This window comes from Nannobrachium achirus (assembly GCF_963921795.1).
Source record: "Nannobrachium achirus genome assembly, chromosome: 7".
NCBI classification, from domain to species: Eukaryota; Metazoa; Chordata; class Actinopteri; order Myctophiformes; family Myctophidae; genus Nannobrachium; species Nannobrachium achirus.
This window is the reverse complement of record NC_137816.1, coordinates 53,500,636-53,513,943: the sequence shown is the minus strand read 5'-3', so window position 1 is coordinate 53,513,943 and position 13,308 is coordinate 53,500,636. Positions and strand designations below refer to the sequence as shown.

The window sequence follows — 13,308 nt, the reverse complement described above, 5'->3', positions numbered from 1 at the left end:
AGCTTCAAACATAGGGAAGTTAACAGATCTACAAGCTCACAACGCATTGCACCGTGTGGTGAGCTTGTAGGTCTGCTAATTTCAGTATTATTATTTTGGGGAAATTAAAAAAAATATATATATATACGGTATATATGTATTAATGTTTTGGTGAAATCCTACATTTCCATACAGCAATACATTGATGACGTTAAAAATAAAATATACTTAAGTCATTTGTACTTAGGCATTCTTAAAAGCAAGTACTCCAGTACTTGCTCCAGTACAAATCTGACAGAGCAACTATCACTTTTAGTTGAGTTGTAACCAGAAATATCTTTCTGTGATAAGATTGGACTTGACACAGAGGTTTCACATTCAGATTCAAATCGGCTGTTTGTATGCCCTTGTTCTCTGCAGGCTCATGCCACTTGTTTGCTCTCACACAAAGTAAAATAATAGTAAAAGGGTGTGTTCCTCTGCCCTACAGAGCTGTTTCTGACAGAGGAGGACCAGAAGAAGTTGCATGACTTTGAGGAGCAGTGTGTGGAGACCTACTTCCACGAGAAAGATGATCAGTTCCACTCGGGGAGCGACGAGCGCATACGCCTCACTTCAGACAGGTGCCACCTTCCCTGCTGCCCTTTCCCACAAGAACACGTTACAGCAGTGCTTCTCAAACAGTTTAATGTCAAGGACCTCCAAACATTTGTAACTGGCCGCTATTTGGTGCCAGAGACCCTCATACAAGATTTGTTGTTAAATCATTTCTTATACCAGATCTACAACACGGTGTGAGCTTTATAGATCAGCATTTGCTATTAGCCGATGTATATGTTTGATGCTATATTGACTCATTTTGCTGCTCAAGGACCCTGGGGGGTCCCCAGACCCCACTTTGAGAGTTTACATTATTTTTAAACAAACACATTGGAGAGTTTACATTATTTTTAAACAAACACGATCAAAGAGGTACTACACCAAGATTAACTTGTGAGCCTGGACTCTTCAGTGAGTCCATGACATTGATGTCACATAAATAAAACATGAGATTAAAACATGAAATCTGCTAAATCATTCTGTCATGACTTATTTCAAATTTTCTTTTGTTCCTCTGTGTTCTGTGGTGTGGAAATCTGATCCACGTCCTTTCTCTCCTCTCAGGGTTGAGACAATGTGCATCCAGCTAAAAGAGGTTGGAAACAGAGTTAACTTCATCAAACGCTCTTTGCAAACACTGGACTCTCAGATCGGACACCTCCAGGACCTGTCCGCTCTTACTGTGGACACTCTGAAGGCCCTAACAGCACAGAGAGCCTCTGAGGCCAGCCACGTCCATAACCAGATCACCAGGGAACTCAGTCTCTCCAAGAATGTGGGCCCCAGCCTGGTCCAGGCTGCCAGCACAGATGCTGGGCCTCTCAATAAGACCTCTCTGCTAGGGGGCAAACGTAGCGTAGGGGCCTACTTTGGCTCTTCCTTTGCCTCCTCCTTCCCGCAGGCAGGAGGCAGCATTGCAGAGTCTCTGTTCGGGAGTGGGAACGCAGTGAGAGGGATGGTTGTGGGGAGCAGTAGCCGGAGAGCAGGACTGGGGCTGGACCTCAACCTGAACCCCACGCTTAGCCCAGAGAGGAGGGGCCTGGCCGGGCAGGGGCCGGGGTACACGGCTGCAGAGGCTGGCTCCTCGGGCAGCGCCAGTGCCAGTGCCTTTGCCCACAGTGCCACAGTGGCTGGTTTGACCCCTCCAGAGCTGCGTCTCAGAGGCCACTCGTTCACCCAGAGGCAGTTGACCCGTCCACAGGAGCCGGGCCTCTCCGACTCCCCCTCCAGCCTGCCCAACGTGCCCTCCTCCCCCGGGGCTCATTTTTATGTCAGCAGCACCCCATCCCAGCCCAGCGGCTCCAGCCACCCAGAACTGGCCCTCGCTGGGCTGTACCAGCATCCCATCCAGCCAGACAGCACCACGGTAGAATTCGGGGCTTTTGTCGGTGAGTATGCAAGTGAAGCTGAGCATGATGTGGAAGTGGAGAGAAGCGGTGGAAGGATTAACACTGTGTGTGTGCGTGCGTGCATCTACTGCAGTGGTTCCCAACCTGGGGTCTGGGCCCCCCTTGGGTCAAAGATAACAAGAGTGCGTGAGGCTGGGAGCCACTGTTCTACTGTTGTCATTGTGTCTGCTACCTCTCTGCTTGCTTGCTGCACTGACAACCTTGCCAGGACAGACAGGGGAGCGAGCAGGGTTTCTGCAGACCCACTAAAAAGTGAAGTTAAAATGAATCCATGTAAAAATAAGGTAAATAGATGCTTTAAATGCCACAGACAGGTAAAATAAGATTTTGTATTTATTGTATTTTGTACTTTTTTGGTTATAGATCTAACCATTTTATATTAGTTCAAATCCATGAACGACAGCTATGTTATTTTTTATGAATTTATAATTTCTACACTAAATCTGTTCCCTGAAAATGGATGATGCACAAGCTCACAACAAGTTGTGTGTTTGTAGAACAGCGAATGCCCGAATTCCTGCAAGTTAAGTCTGAGTGGCATTGAGAAGTCTTAAAAGGTCTTAAATGTAACTTGCAGAAACCCTGGTGAGGAAGGGGGGAGGGGGGTTTGTAAACGAAGCGTTCTGTGACGACGAGGGCAGATCAGTCGCTGACGCCCCATTGGCTCCCGGGGCCGTCTGTCCAATGAGCTCGTCATCGGCCCAGGCTTGTGCCCTAGCCCCTGCTGCGGTGCCCAGGAGACCCCGCGGACGGCGGCAGAACAAACAGGGCTGTGCGTCCGAAGCACCAACGGCCTCCCGACAGTGGCAGAGCAGGTCAGATGACCTGCTTACCAAGATGCCGATGGCCAGAGAGCCAAACAGGACCAGAGGTTTGAGACGATGAAGCGCTGGGTCTGCGTATGCTGGGTGCTGGGGCCTCATGGGACCCCTAGATCATCAGGGTCCCAGGGGACCTTTTCCTTTTAACTTTTCTCAGGCTTCTGTCTGTCTTTGTCTGGGCATTGTGTGTTCTGTTCCTCTGTCGGGTGTTTCTGAAGGGCTGTGATCTGACCGGAGCATGAGTGATCGTTTGTTTGTACATTTGTTACCCTATAAATGTGATCAGTGGATTTGTCTTGATATGTGTGAAGATGTAGAGATGAGTTCTTCATGATGAGTGTGTTCTTTTATCTACTTGGAGTACCGATTGTACCACATGGGTGGCATTTTGCCTTATAGAAATCGATTTGAAAAAAGGAAAAGAAAACTCATGTAGTTGTATTTTGTTTTTCTATGCAACTTAACCACAAATCCATATATACTTTGTCATATGACATTATAGTTCACAATGCATCACGTCACATGCATCACATCACATCACAATGCGTTGTAGATCAGATATTTCATCTATTTTCTGAAAATAATAAAGTTTCTACACACACACACACACACACACACACAGAGTATGCCAGGGTTAATGTGGTACAACTGCAGTACTCTAAATAGACTAAAACAAACTTTTGGAAATGTATATCTTTGTATTTGTGAATTCTAGCTATAAGCATGGTGGCAAACATCAAACCACACATTGTCTGACATTTAATTGAAAGCAGTAAATGTTTAACCAGATAATACATAGCGGATACAGAGAGAGTGGCCACCTAAACATTGTATAAAAAGAAAAAGGTCTGAAATAATGTAAAATATACATGATTTGAACACGGTACATAATTATCAGACTCTTCAACTTCTTGTTTATGCCCATAAAGATTGGCCACAGGTTTTGCAGTAATTTGTATCAATTGAAGAAATATAAGGCCTTAATTGTAAAATGTTCACGCTTGTTCAAATCGTGTATACTTTATCTCCTCCGTGTTATTACATTTTTCTTCAAGACATAGAGACAGTATGGAGCTCCAGCATGCATCTCCTAAAGACTTCACTTGTCTTAAATGTAAAATGTTAAAGCATGTTCAAATCCTGAATACTTCACACCACTGCTTACCAAACACTAGGTCGGGAGTCGGGACCCATTTGTGGCCCACAAGCCCACAACGCGTTGCTTTGCGCCACGTTGTGAGCTTGTAGATCTGCTGTTTTCACTAGTTTGGGTCCCGTGCAAACGTCTAAATCTCTCTTTTGGGTCACAAGCTAAAAGGTTTGGGAACCACTGCTTTACAAGACGCGAGACCATTTTCCAAATTTCATGGATGCCAATTTACCACTGAGGTGCACACAATGATATGTATTCCTGCCATAGAGACAATATGGAGCTCAGTATTCTTTGAATTTTCTTCAGGACATAGAGACAGTATGGAGCTCCAGCATTCATCTCCTAAAGACGTGTCCACCTCCAGCAGACAACACAGCCCAGTCATACGCCCCAGACAACAGGTACTGTTTGTGTGCGTGCATGAATCTATTCAGACTTTGTGCCTATACCACTGTGTGCTCTGTCATCAAGGCCTTTTTCCTTGAGTCCTGCAGTTATTTGCCATTTAACAGGACCTGCAGGTCTTGGATGAAAATATTACATTTGTGAAATATCACATGTACAGTAAGTCTTAAAGACACACATGTATATATTTTCTTGGTACACTGAATTTCAAGTGAGTAATCCACACCTTTTCCCTCATTTCACCTGTGAAATTGGTTTATATTTCATTAACATTATAACTGCTACAAGAAATGTGTCGCACACAACAGTTGGAAGAACATCCTATTCCCCTTAACGTGCATGTGTCTTTCTCAGGGTAATTCTGAAGGTCAGGGTCATATCAGGGTGGTCAACTCGTATGCTGGCTTCACTGAGTTTGACAGAAGTCCTGCCCTCCTCCACCCCGACTCTTGTAAGTAAACACTCAATAAGGGGCCTGCAACTGTCATCTGGTAATCTTTCTACTTTTTTGGTTGGGGGAAATCCCCCACTGAGCCTATAGGGCAGTGGTTCTCAACGTTTTAATTTCAAGGTCCCTGAGTTTATATGCATTAAGATGAATTGTCAAATAATATAAGAAAGAGGCAAACATTGTGAAATTGACAATCTACAAGCTCTGCAAGCAGTAGATCCTACAATAGAAAATATGGTTTTATTTACACACAAAAGATTATGGATTTCAGCTTTAATATCTTGTGATTGTGAATGTGATTATTATTTTCTTTCTCTGTAGCTCTGAAAAAAAGAGAGAGGAGCCGAGTTTCGGCTGAGGACATCCTTGTTCATGACGACCCCAGAGCTGCAGTCCTGGTCAGAATACTGATTTTCCATAAAGGCCTTTTTGCTTAGAGTATTTCTTCATTGTGGTATTGCTACTTTTACTTAAACGGCCATTGACATTTTAAAAAAAAAGGGGAAAAAATTGTATTTTATTTGCTAATATTGTTATGATGTCATTGTGGGAAGACAATAAGCCAATCAAATTAATTTACTGTACTTACTGTACTAATGGTCATCTGTTGTTGGGGGGCGAGGGGCAGATAGATGAGTAAGCCATGGCTATGCGAGGGGGCGGAGTTTGGCGTGCATTTCATTATGTACCTGCGACACTACGACACAGAAAGCTGGCCGGAGTGGAAATGTAATATAATAAATAAAAATATAATAAAAAATAAAACTAGAAGTTGCAGGCATAAACATTGTAAATATTCCGCAACTTCATGCCATATTTACCTCTAAAAATGTACACGTTTTAAAAAAAGCTGCCAGAGATTAGAATCCAGGTGTTTAACTATCTCCCCCCGTGCTTTAGCTGTTATGTAATCGACTGGAAGCACCAGAGTGCTGGTAGTAGGCTAATGTTGACTTCTCCCCCCGCTCATATACAAACACAGTTTGTGTGTGTGGGTGAGCGTATGTGTGGTGACAGAAAATAGCAGATCTGCAAGCTCACGCAACGCGTTGTGAGCTTGTACAGTAGATCGGCTATTTTCGATGTCTGTCAACCCCGGGAGGAGAGGGGAAACACCGGGTACTGCGGGTAGCCTACACATGGTTCTCGCTTACGGCCAGAAATGGTTCCCCCCGGGAGTCCACGGGGATCGTGGCCGGTGGTCGGGGACCCCCCGACCCGGAGAACTAGGGGGCAAAGTTGCATATCTTGACCTTGCATGTATAAAATAGGGCTAAAGTGGTTTACAGTATGTATGTTTTATAATATTATACTTTATATCTGCAAAGTAACTAGTAACTATAGTTTTCAAATAATTGTAGTGGAGTAAAAGTACAATATTTGGATCCTAGATGTAGTGGAGTAGAAGTAAAAGTATTGGAAATCGGAAATACTCAAGTAAAGTACAAATACCTCAAAATTGTACTTAAGTACATTACTTAAGTAAATGTACTAAGTTACTTTACCCCACTGTGTACACGTGTGTATTCTCTTATTCTACAGCAGGAAAGAGTTCAGGTGAAGTCGGCCCAAGCCAGCAGCTTGTGAGTGTTCTGCTATTCACACACGAACATGACACGCACCTACACATGCGCGCATATCAACAAACCACGCCCCACATATCAGGCTCAGTGCATAACTGTAGTCCCAGACTAGTACCCATTTTATGTTCCTATTAATTTCACCATAGCTTCCTTTTAATTGGCTCAGCTGCAAGTTTGAACTGGAACTGACTCTTATACAACATACACATTCCCAACCTGTGGACCACTACTTTAATTTAAAACCTTGAAAAGCTTATACACATTATTACTACATTAGTTCCATTCATTCAAGCTGGAACACAGTATTGATTGATCATTGAAATAAACATGCTCTTAAAATGCACACGGACCACCCATCTGTTACTGTAACACGGCAGCCAAACTTCTCTCTCACACACACACATACACACACACACACACACACACACACACACACACACACACACACACACACACAGTTAAAATATACAACACGCATGTCGTAAAACTTTGTTCAAGCTCTAAAGAAGAAACAGAAAATAGAGTGGTTTATTATGAATCCTGTGTTTAGTTGGTTCTTAAAGTGCATGTTTGTTTTTGTTCTGTGTCCCTGTGTGTCTCAGAAGAGCCCCTGGGGAAGAAGCCCTGAATGGTAAGAGAAACACTGTCACTGCAAACACACACACATTTGTATTACTATCGTATACTTATGAGGACATCGGCATTTTAGGACAGCGTTTTATTGTCATTTTTAACTCTTAACCATGAAGCCGAAAATAGCTGATCTACAATCATGATAATGTTAATGTTTGTGTGTGCTTCCAGCTGCAGTGTGTCTCTACACGTCCCGACATGGCCACTTGGGATCCAGGAAGGACTGTGAGTAATCCTTCATTTAAGAACCTTATGTTGTTAAGCTCTGTAGTCTGAAATGATATTTGTGTTCTATTAAAAGAAGGTCTGGTTGTCCTGATAGACAAGTGGTTAGGGTGCATACTAGATACTACATGGGCACATAATGCACCAAGTTCCATTCCCATCCCAACCAGCCATTGTGAACGTCATTCCCCTTTTCTCTCTGCATTTCCTGTCTCTCTCAGCTGTCGCTATAAATATATAAAAGAGCTGCTCGCCCCAAAATACCCGCCTACAAGCTCACAACGCCTCACACTATTATAATTGACCATCGAATGACAGAGTATAAATCAGGCCCAGCTGTCACCTAGCAGTCAGCCACAGTCTGTTTTTTTTGGGCGGCCATAGCTGACTGGGCAGAGAGCGCGGCACGTTGTGAGCTCCTAGATTGGCTATTTCCGGTGCATAACACTGGCACACTTGCAAAGTGTTGTGCTGGTCTAGTTGTAAAGGAGTGGAATAGTGCCATCTACTGGCAGGTGCTGTAACGGCTCAGGGGTTGGTCCCTCAAGTGGACTGAGGCATTTGATGCTACTGATCACCGACTAACGTTGGTTGACATGCTCATTCATTGCAAAGAATTGTGTGAAATATAAAGCAGCCTAAGAAGCCCTGGGTTGGTTGTAATGTTGAGGATGTGCTCATCTGAGCACATCCTGACTTGACTTTTCTTATTACAAATCAGCTGGAAAAGATCATGTCTACAGTATGTCTATGAGTTTTGCATTACACACACTGCTGGGCTCCAATTCAGACAGGTTTTATTGCACTGCAATGGAGCCCATCAGTGTGCAAGCGATTTTTAATTGTATTATAGACATATTTATTGTTCTTTGCCCTGCACCTGACCAACTCTGGGTATTGGATGTTTTAGAGAAGCAATAAACCACACGATTCTGTGGTTTACCTTGAGTTTATAACTGCTACAGTAAGTAGCACTCCACCTCAGGCTTCCGACTCCTCTTACTGTAGATGTGGTAAACCGTGGCCTCTTGTGGCTTATTGCTTGAACATCCATTTAATGTACTGTATGTAATCTCTTTTTTCCACTGCAGCTATCGGCTCCCCCTTTAAGCCCATGGAGAGTTACCAGTACTCAGGTGAGTCAGAGTATACCGTAATCTCTTGATTTATTGAAGTATGTAGGGTTTAATCACTTAAAAATATATTTATACGTGATTATGTGTAAATTGAAGGTTGGAAATTACAGTAACACATATGCACATGCTGGTGTATTTCAACAATCGATGGCTAGTTTATTTACCTTACTGGCCACCTTTGGCCACTTAGCAGCCATCTCCTTACTGTAATGCACTCTCCATATAAATAATGTTTGTGTGTGTGTGTGTGTGTGTTCTTCTCCTGATATGCGTGTTGTGTGTTTTATTATTCCAGCCGTGGAGCGTAATAACCTCATGAGGCTTTCTCAGAGCATCCCCTTTACTCCGGTGCCCCCTAGAGGTAAGACCCTGCTATATGTTAAACGTGAGACTTTTGTAACAAACCAAACGGCTTGAATTTAGCAAGTTATTATGATGGTAATTGTGGAGCAACCTCCTGCTTCAGTCGACATGCAGTATAACAGGGGTCTTCAACATGTTCAGGCCAAGGAGCCCTTAGGTGAGAGAGAGATGAAGCAGGGACCCCCACAACCTTTTCATGATTCCATATAGTTTCATTGTTTGAGAGCACACTAATCAGTGTATTCTGGATTCATGTCAATGTGTGTTTTCAGATATTTAACCACTTGAGCCATCAATACTTAATAAACTTGACCTTTCACTCTGTACTTAGTCTGCTCTTTTTCCCCTCTACACCAAAACCTCTTTGCCAAAAATAGCCGATCTACAGCTGCGAGGCGCTGTGAGCTTGTAGATCGGCTATTTTTGGCTAAAAGTGGACGCTAGGGTTCAAGTGATTAGAAAGCGGAAAAAAGTTTCTATCACACAAAGATTTGGAGGACCCCTTGTAGTAACTCTGAGGACCCCCTAGGGGTCCCGGACCCCCTGTTGAAGACCCTTGCAGTATAATGTTGTCCTGGCTTTGAAGAATCATAAAAAAATAATCATATTTTAACTGGGGACCCCCCCCACCCTGACGAGCACTAAGAGTTGATGAATTACATTTTGTATAACACGGTTATATTGTGAAAATAGCAGGTCTACATGCTCACAACGCCTCGCAAATTTTCACAATTTCTGCCTCTAATATTTGACATTTTGGCCAATGTTTGTTTTATCATTTTAGAGGTATTAAAAAGTCCTTAAATTGTTACTTTGGAAATGTGCATATACCCTCTATACACTTAAACGTTATGTTGGTTTGTTTACTGTTGAGTGAGAAAACAATGTTGCACTATAACACAAGGGGCCAAACTCGTTCAGTAACGAGATAAGGCCACTGGAGGTCTCTGTGCCAAAACTCCTTGTCTCGTTGAGAAACGAGTTAACTGTGCAGCGTGCAGCTGCGCGCATGTTGTGTTGTCTGTGAAAGACCCTGGTCCATACTTCATACCGTGGCTCGCAGAGAAACAACATGGATGGTCTAGGCTGCATTGACTTCCATTCTAGGCTGAAACATAAAAACAGCTTTATCTATGAATAAGGTGCAAAGAACGGAAAAGCAGAGATCTGCCTGTTTTCATGGCGACACTTTACCGCGATGGTCGGCCCCGGTTTGGATTTTAGTTTCGCGAGCGTTTGTAAACAAATGGATTATCCTCCTCAATCGTCAGTGGACACTCACGTGCACACGCACGAAGCTTCCGAGGCTCTTCAAAATTAAAGCGTAAGTGAACGACGGCAGCAGCAACAGCTAGAAATGTTAGAAACCTTGGCTTCCCATGTGTTAAGCTAATCATCTGGGGACCAGAACCACAGGTTGAGAACCACGGCTGTAACCAACCCTGTGGCTGCTTTGCGTCCCTCCAGGTGAGCCAGTGACCGTGTACCGCCTGGAGGAGAGCTCTCCCAACACCATCAACAACAGCATGTCCTCCTGGGCCCAGCGGGGCCTCTGTGCCAAGATCGAGTTCCTCAGCAAGGAGGAGATGGGCGGCGGGCTGCGGCGGGCCCTCAAGGTGCTCTGCACCTGGTCCGAGTACGACATCCTGAAGCCCGGACACCTCTACATCGTCAAGTCCTTCCTGCCGGAGGTGGTCCAGACCTGGCAGAGCATCTACAAGGATGACACCGTGCTGCACCTTTGTCTCAGGGTGAGGGCCTGTGTAGATTAGAACTTGTATTAACTTCATGGGGGGGTCTCAGGGGGGGCCCCACACACACACACACACACACACACACACACACACACACACACACACACACACACACACACCATAAAGCCAAAAATGGCAGATCTGTGCCGACCCACAGCGAAGTATACATCAGGCGTGACTCCAATCCTAACTCCTAAACATATCCTCTAAATATCTAATCGTACTCCTAAGAGTACACACATACACACACACTTAATTTGATGTGACCTTGTCATTACAGGAAATTCAACAGCAGCGCGCTGCTCAGAAGCTGACCTTTGCCTTCAACCAAGTCAGACCCAAGACCATCCCTTACTCTCCCAGGTACATGGAGCTGTCAGTGGTGGAGTGAGCACCAAAACAAAAGTGCCAGTGTCTTTTAATGTTTTTTCCTTTTTTCGGAGGCTCTGCGTAAACATAATCCGAGTAAACGTAATCCGAGTATTTCTGATTTTTCGTCATGATTGTATTTTCTTTCACCCAGAAAAATTACAATCGCATGCTTTGGTAACGGTCGGTAGAGAAGAGCTTGTATTAAACATGAACGTGATCTGGAGTTAGATTACGAGATAAATCCACTTTTGTGAATCTCATAACATTGGCCTGTATGGAAAACCAGATTTCCTGATTGAGTTATCTCCCGTTGCATTGTGGGAATTTGAGTTTTTCTCTTCAGCCGCGCCAGCTACAGACCGAAAGCTACGGTTTAATATAAAAACCTATCACACTCGTCAAACGCACCGACGGCACAAGGGACATCAAAGAGTCACTCGCCAAATGCGTCGACAGCATCCAGTGAGTTATCCACTTCTGTGCCAGCGTTTTAGTGTTTTTGGAGGACTGCCGTGCGTGTGCTCAGATTCGTTGCGGAGCATTCTGCACTGTGTGTGAACGAGCAGTGAAATGGCTTCCGTGTTGATTCTGCTCGGCTTGGGCTGCTCTCAGATTCATGCTGGCAGGGCCATTTGAGGCTGTGGAATCTTAGAACCCGCAGAAAGCGCATTTCTTCTTCTGCAGTTAAATGGAACCGGATGGGGAATCGATGTTTTGTTTCCGGGTTATTTAGTCTCCTAGCAACTATTAAGAACCGAGGCTCGATCGAATGATCTGCCTTAGACAGAAGCAGAAGTTTTATACCAAAATCATAAAAGTCCAGGCACGGGAAGTGGTATCTAAAATGTTTCTAAAAAAGAATAATGGCCAATTTAACATCTTCAGCTTTTGGTGAGTTTGTTTCCTCTTTTGAAGGCCGATGTTGTTCTTGCGTCCACACACACACACACACACAGGTTCCTGGAGGTGTTTCTGTTGTACTGTCACTCGGCCGGCCAGTGGTTCGCCATCGAGGAGTGCATCACCGGAGAGTTCAGGAAGTTCAACAATAACAACGGTGATGAGATCGTCCCCACCAACCTCCTGGAGGAGACCATGCTGGCCTTCAGCCACTGGACCTACGAGTACACCAGAGGAGAGCTGCTGGTGCTGGACCTGCAAGGTGACACCACCCCCCACACAGGGCTGTCACCATTATGACATTTTACATGACCATTAATTGTCACTCAAATAATTGCGATTAACGATTTAAAGGGATATTCCACTTTCAAAAATATTTTGGTCATTTTATCGTCTAATCAGGCTTTTATGAACACCCTGAACAGTTTTTAATTTGCTTCATTCAATATTTAGATATTTGATGTAAATGTTATCAGGCCCTCCAGGCCCAGGGCCTCTCCCCACACACACCCATTGTAACTTCAAACTTCATTTAAACCATGATAGATTCATTAAAAACACCCATTATCTTTTCTGGTGACTCATACTACCCCCCTAATACGTGAGCAGGCCGTGTTTTTTCGATAACTTTTTTCATTTATTTTTAATAATTATTTTTTTGTATTTCATTTTTTCCATTTTCCCAAATAATTATTAAAAATAAATGAAAAAAGTTGTGGAAAAAACACAGCCTGCTCACGTATTAGGAGTAGTATGAGTCACCAGTTACAATGGGTGTGTGTGTGGAGAGAGGCCCTTCCACTGCTCCCTGTTGAAAGTGGAATATCCCTTTAATTGTGTTTTTGTCGTTGACAATTACATTTCTGTTTGGCTTGTAGGCTTTGAAGTTGCACATGGCAGATATGACACATCTAAATATACAAAGAAATTAAGGACATATTTGACAACTTTACTCTTAAAAAAAAACATTGATAGTGGAAATAGCCGATCTACAAGCTCTGTGAGCTTGTAGATCTGCTATTTCCACTATTTTTTAATGTTTGAACATATAAACATATTTCAACATGTAAACGATTATGACGATTATCACAAAATAATTGAGATTATGTCAAATAATTTAGATTAGACGATTATGTAACAATTGTGACAGCTGTCTTTCATTCAACCCATTTAGGCCTGAGAAATACCTAAAAATGTCTTCTAAATCCTAACGGTTTTCTGAAAAACTTATGTTTCTATGATCAGTGGTGCTCAAACTGTATATATACTTTGTTCGAAGGACCCCCCGGAAGCAAAGATTAACTAAAGTAAAAATGTGTTTTGCAAAAGTCGGCCTGATGGTGTCGCTAGAAGAGGGCCATGTGTGCAAAGTTTGGCATCGATAGGGCCAACAGTGGCAGAGATAGGGCCAAAAGTGTGATGTGACGTGACAGACAGACGGACGGGCAGAAAGGATAAACAAGTGAAATTAGTGAAGTGATGCCACAAAGAAATGAGCAGACAAAATTGGAACTGGAACTACCA

The 13,308-nt window shown here is 43.6% G+C and overlaps 1 protein-coding gene across 6 annotated transcripts in view; it reads left to right on the top strand.

Annotated features, from left to right (window-relative positions):
- Positions 1 to 13,308, top strand: part of trpm7 (transient receptor potential cation channel, subfamily M, member 7) — a gene marked incomplete at its 3' end in the record, with an annotated part of 60,440 nt that overhangs the window by 40,067 nt on the left and 7,065 nt on the right. For 3 of the 6 annotated variants that reach the window (XM_080730726.1, XM_080730731.1, XM_080730730.1), the window contains 13 exons: positions 470 to 602; positions 1,144 to 1,967; positions 4,269 to 4,363; positions 4,722 to 4,818; positions 5,140 to 5,216; positions 6,361 to 6,401; positions 7,004 to 7,032; positions 7,206 to 7,259; positions 8,351 to 8,395; positions 8,691 to 8,756; positions 10,226 to 10,509; positions 10,793 to 10,875; positions 11,841 to 12,046. In XM_080730726.1, coding sequence (XP_080586852.1) covers positions 470 to 602; positions 1,144 to 1,967; positions 4,269 to 4,363; positions 4,722 to 4,818; positions 5,140 to 5,216; positions 6,361 to 6,401; positions 7,004 to 7,032; positions 7,206 to 7,259; positions 8,351 to 8,395; positions 8,691 to 8,756; positions 10,226 to 10,509; positions 10,793 to 10,875; positions 11,841 to 12,046 — 2,034 coding nt within the window. The remainder of the gene's footprint in view (positions 1 to 469; positions 603 to 1,143; positions 1,968 to 4,268; positions 4,364 to 4,721; positions 4,819 to 5,139; positions 5,217 to 6,360; positions 6,402 to 7,003; positions 7,033 to 7,205; positions 7,260 to 8,350; positions 8,396 to 8,690; positions 8,757 to 10,225; positions 10,510 to 10,792; positions 10,876 to 11,840; positions 12,047 to 13,308) is intronic. The other 3 variants (XM_080730729.1, XM_080730727.1, XM_080730728.1) reach the window with 3 other exon arrangements.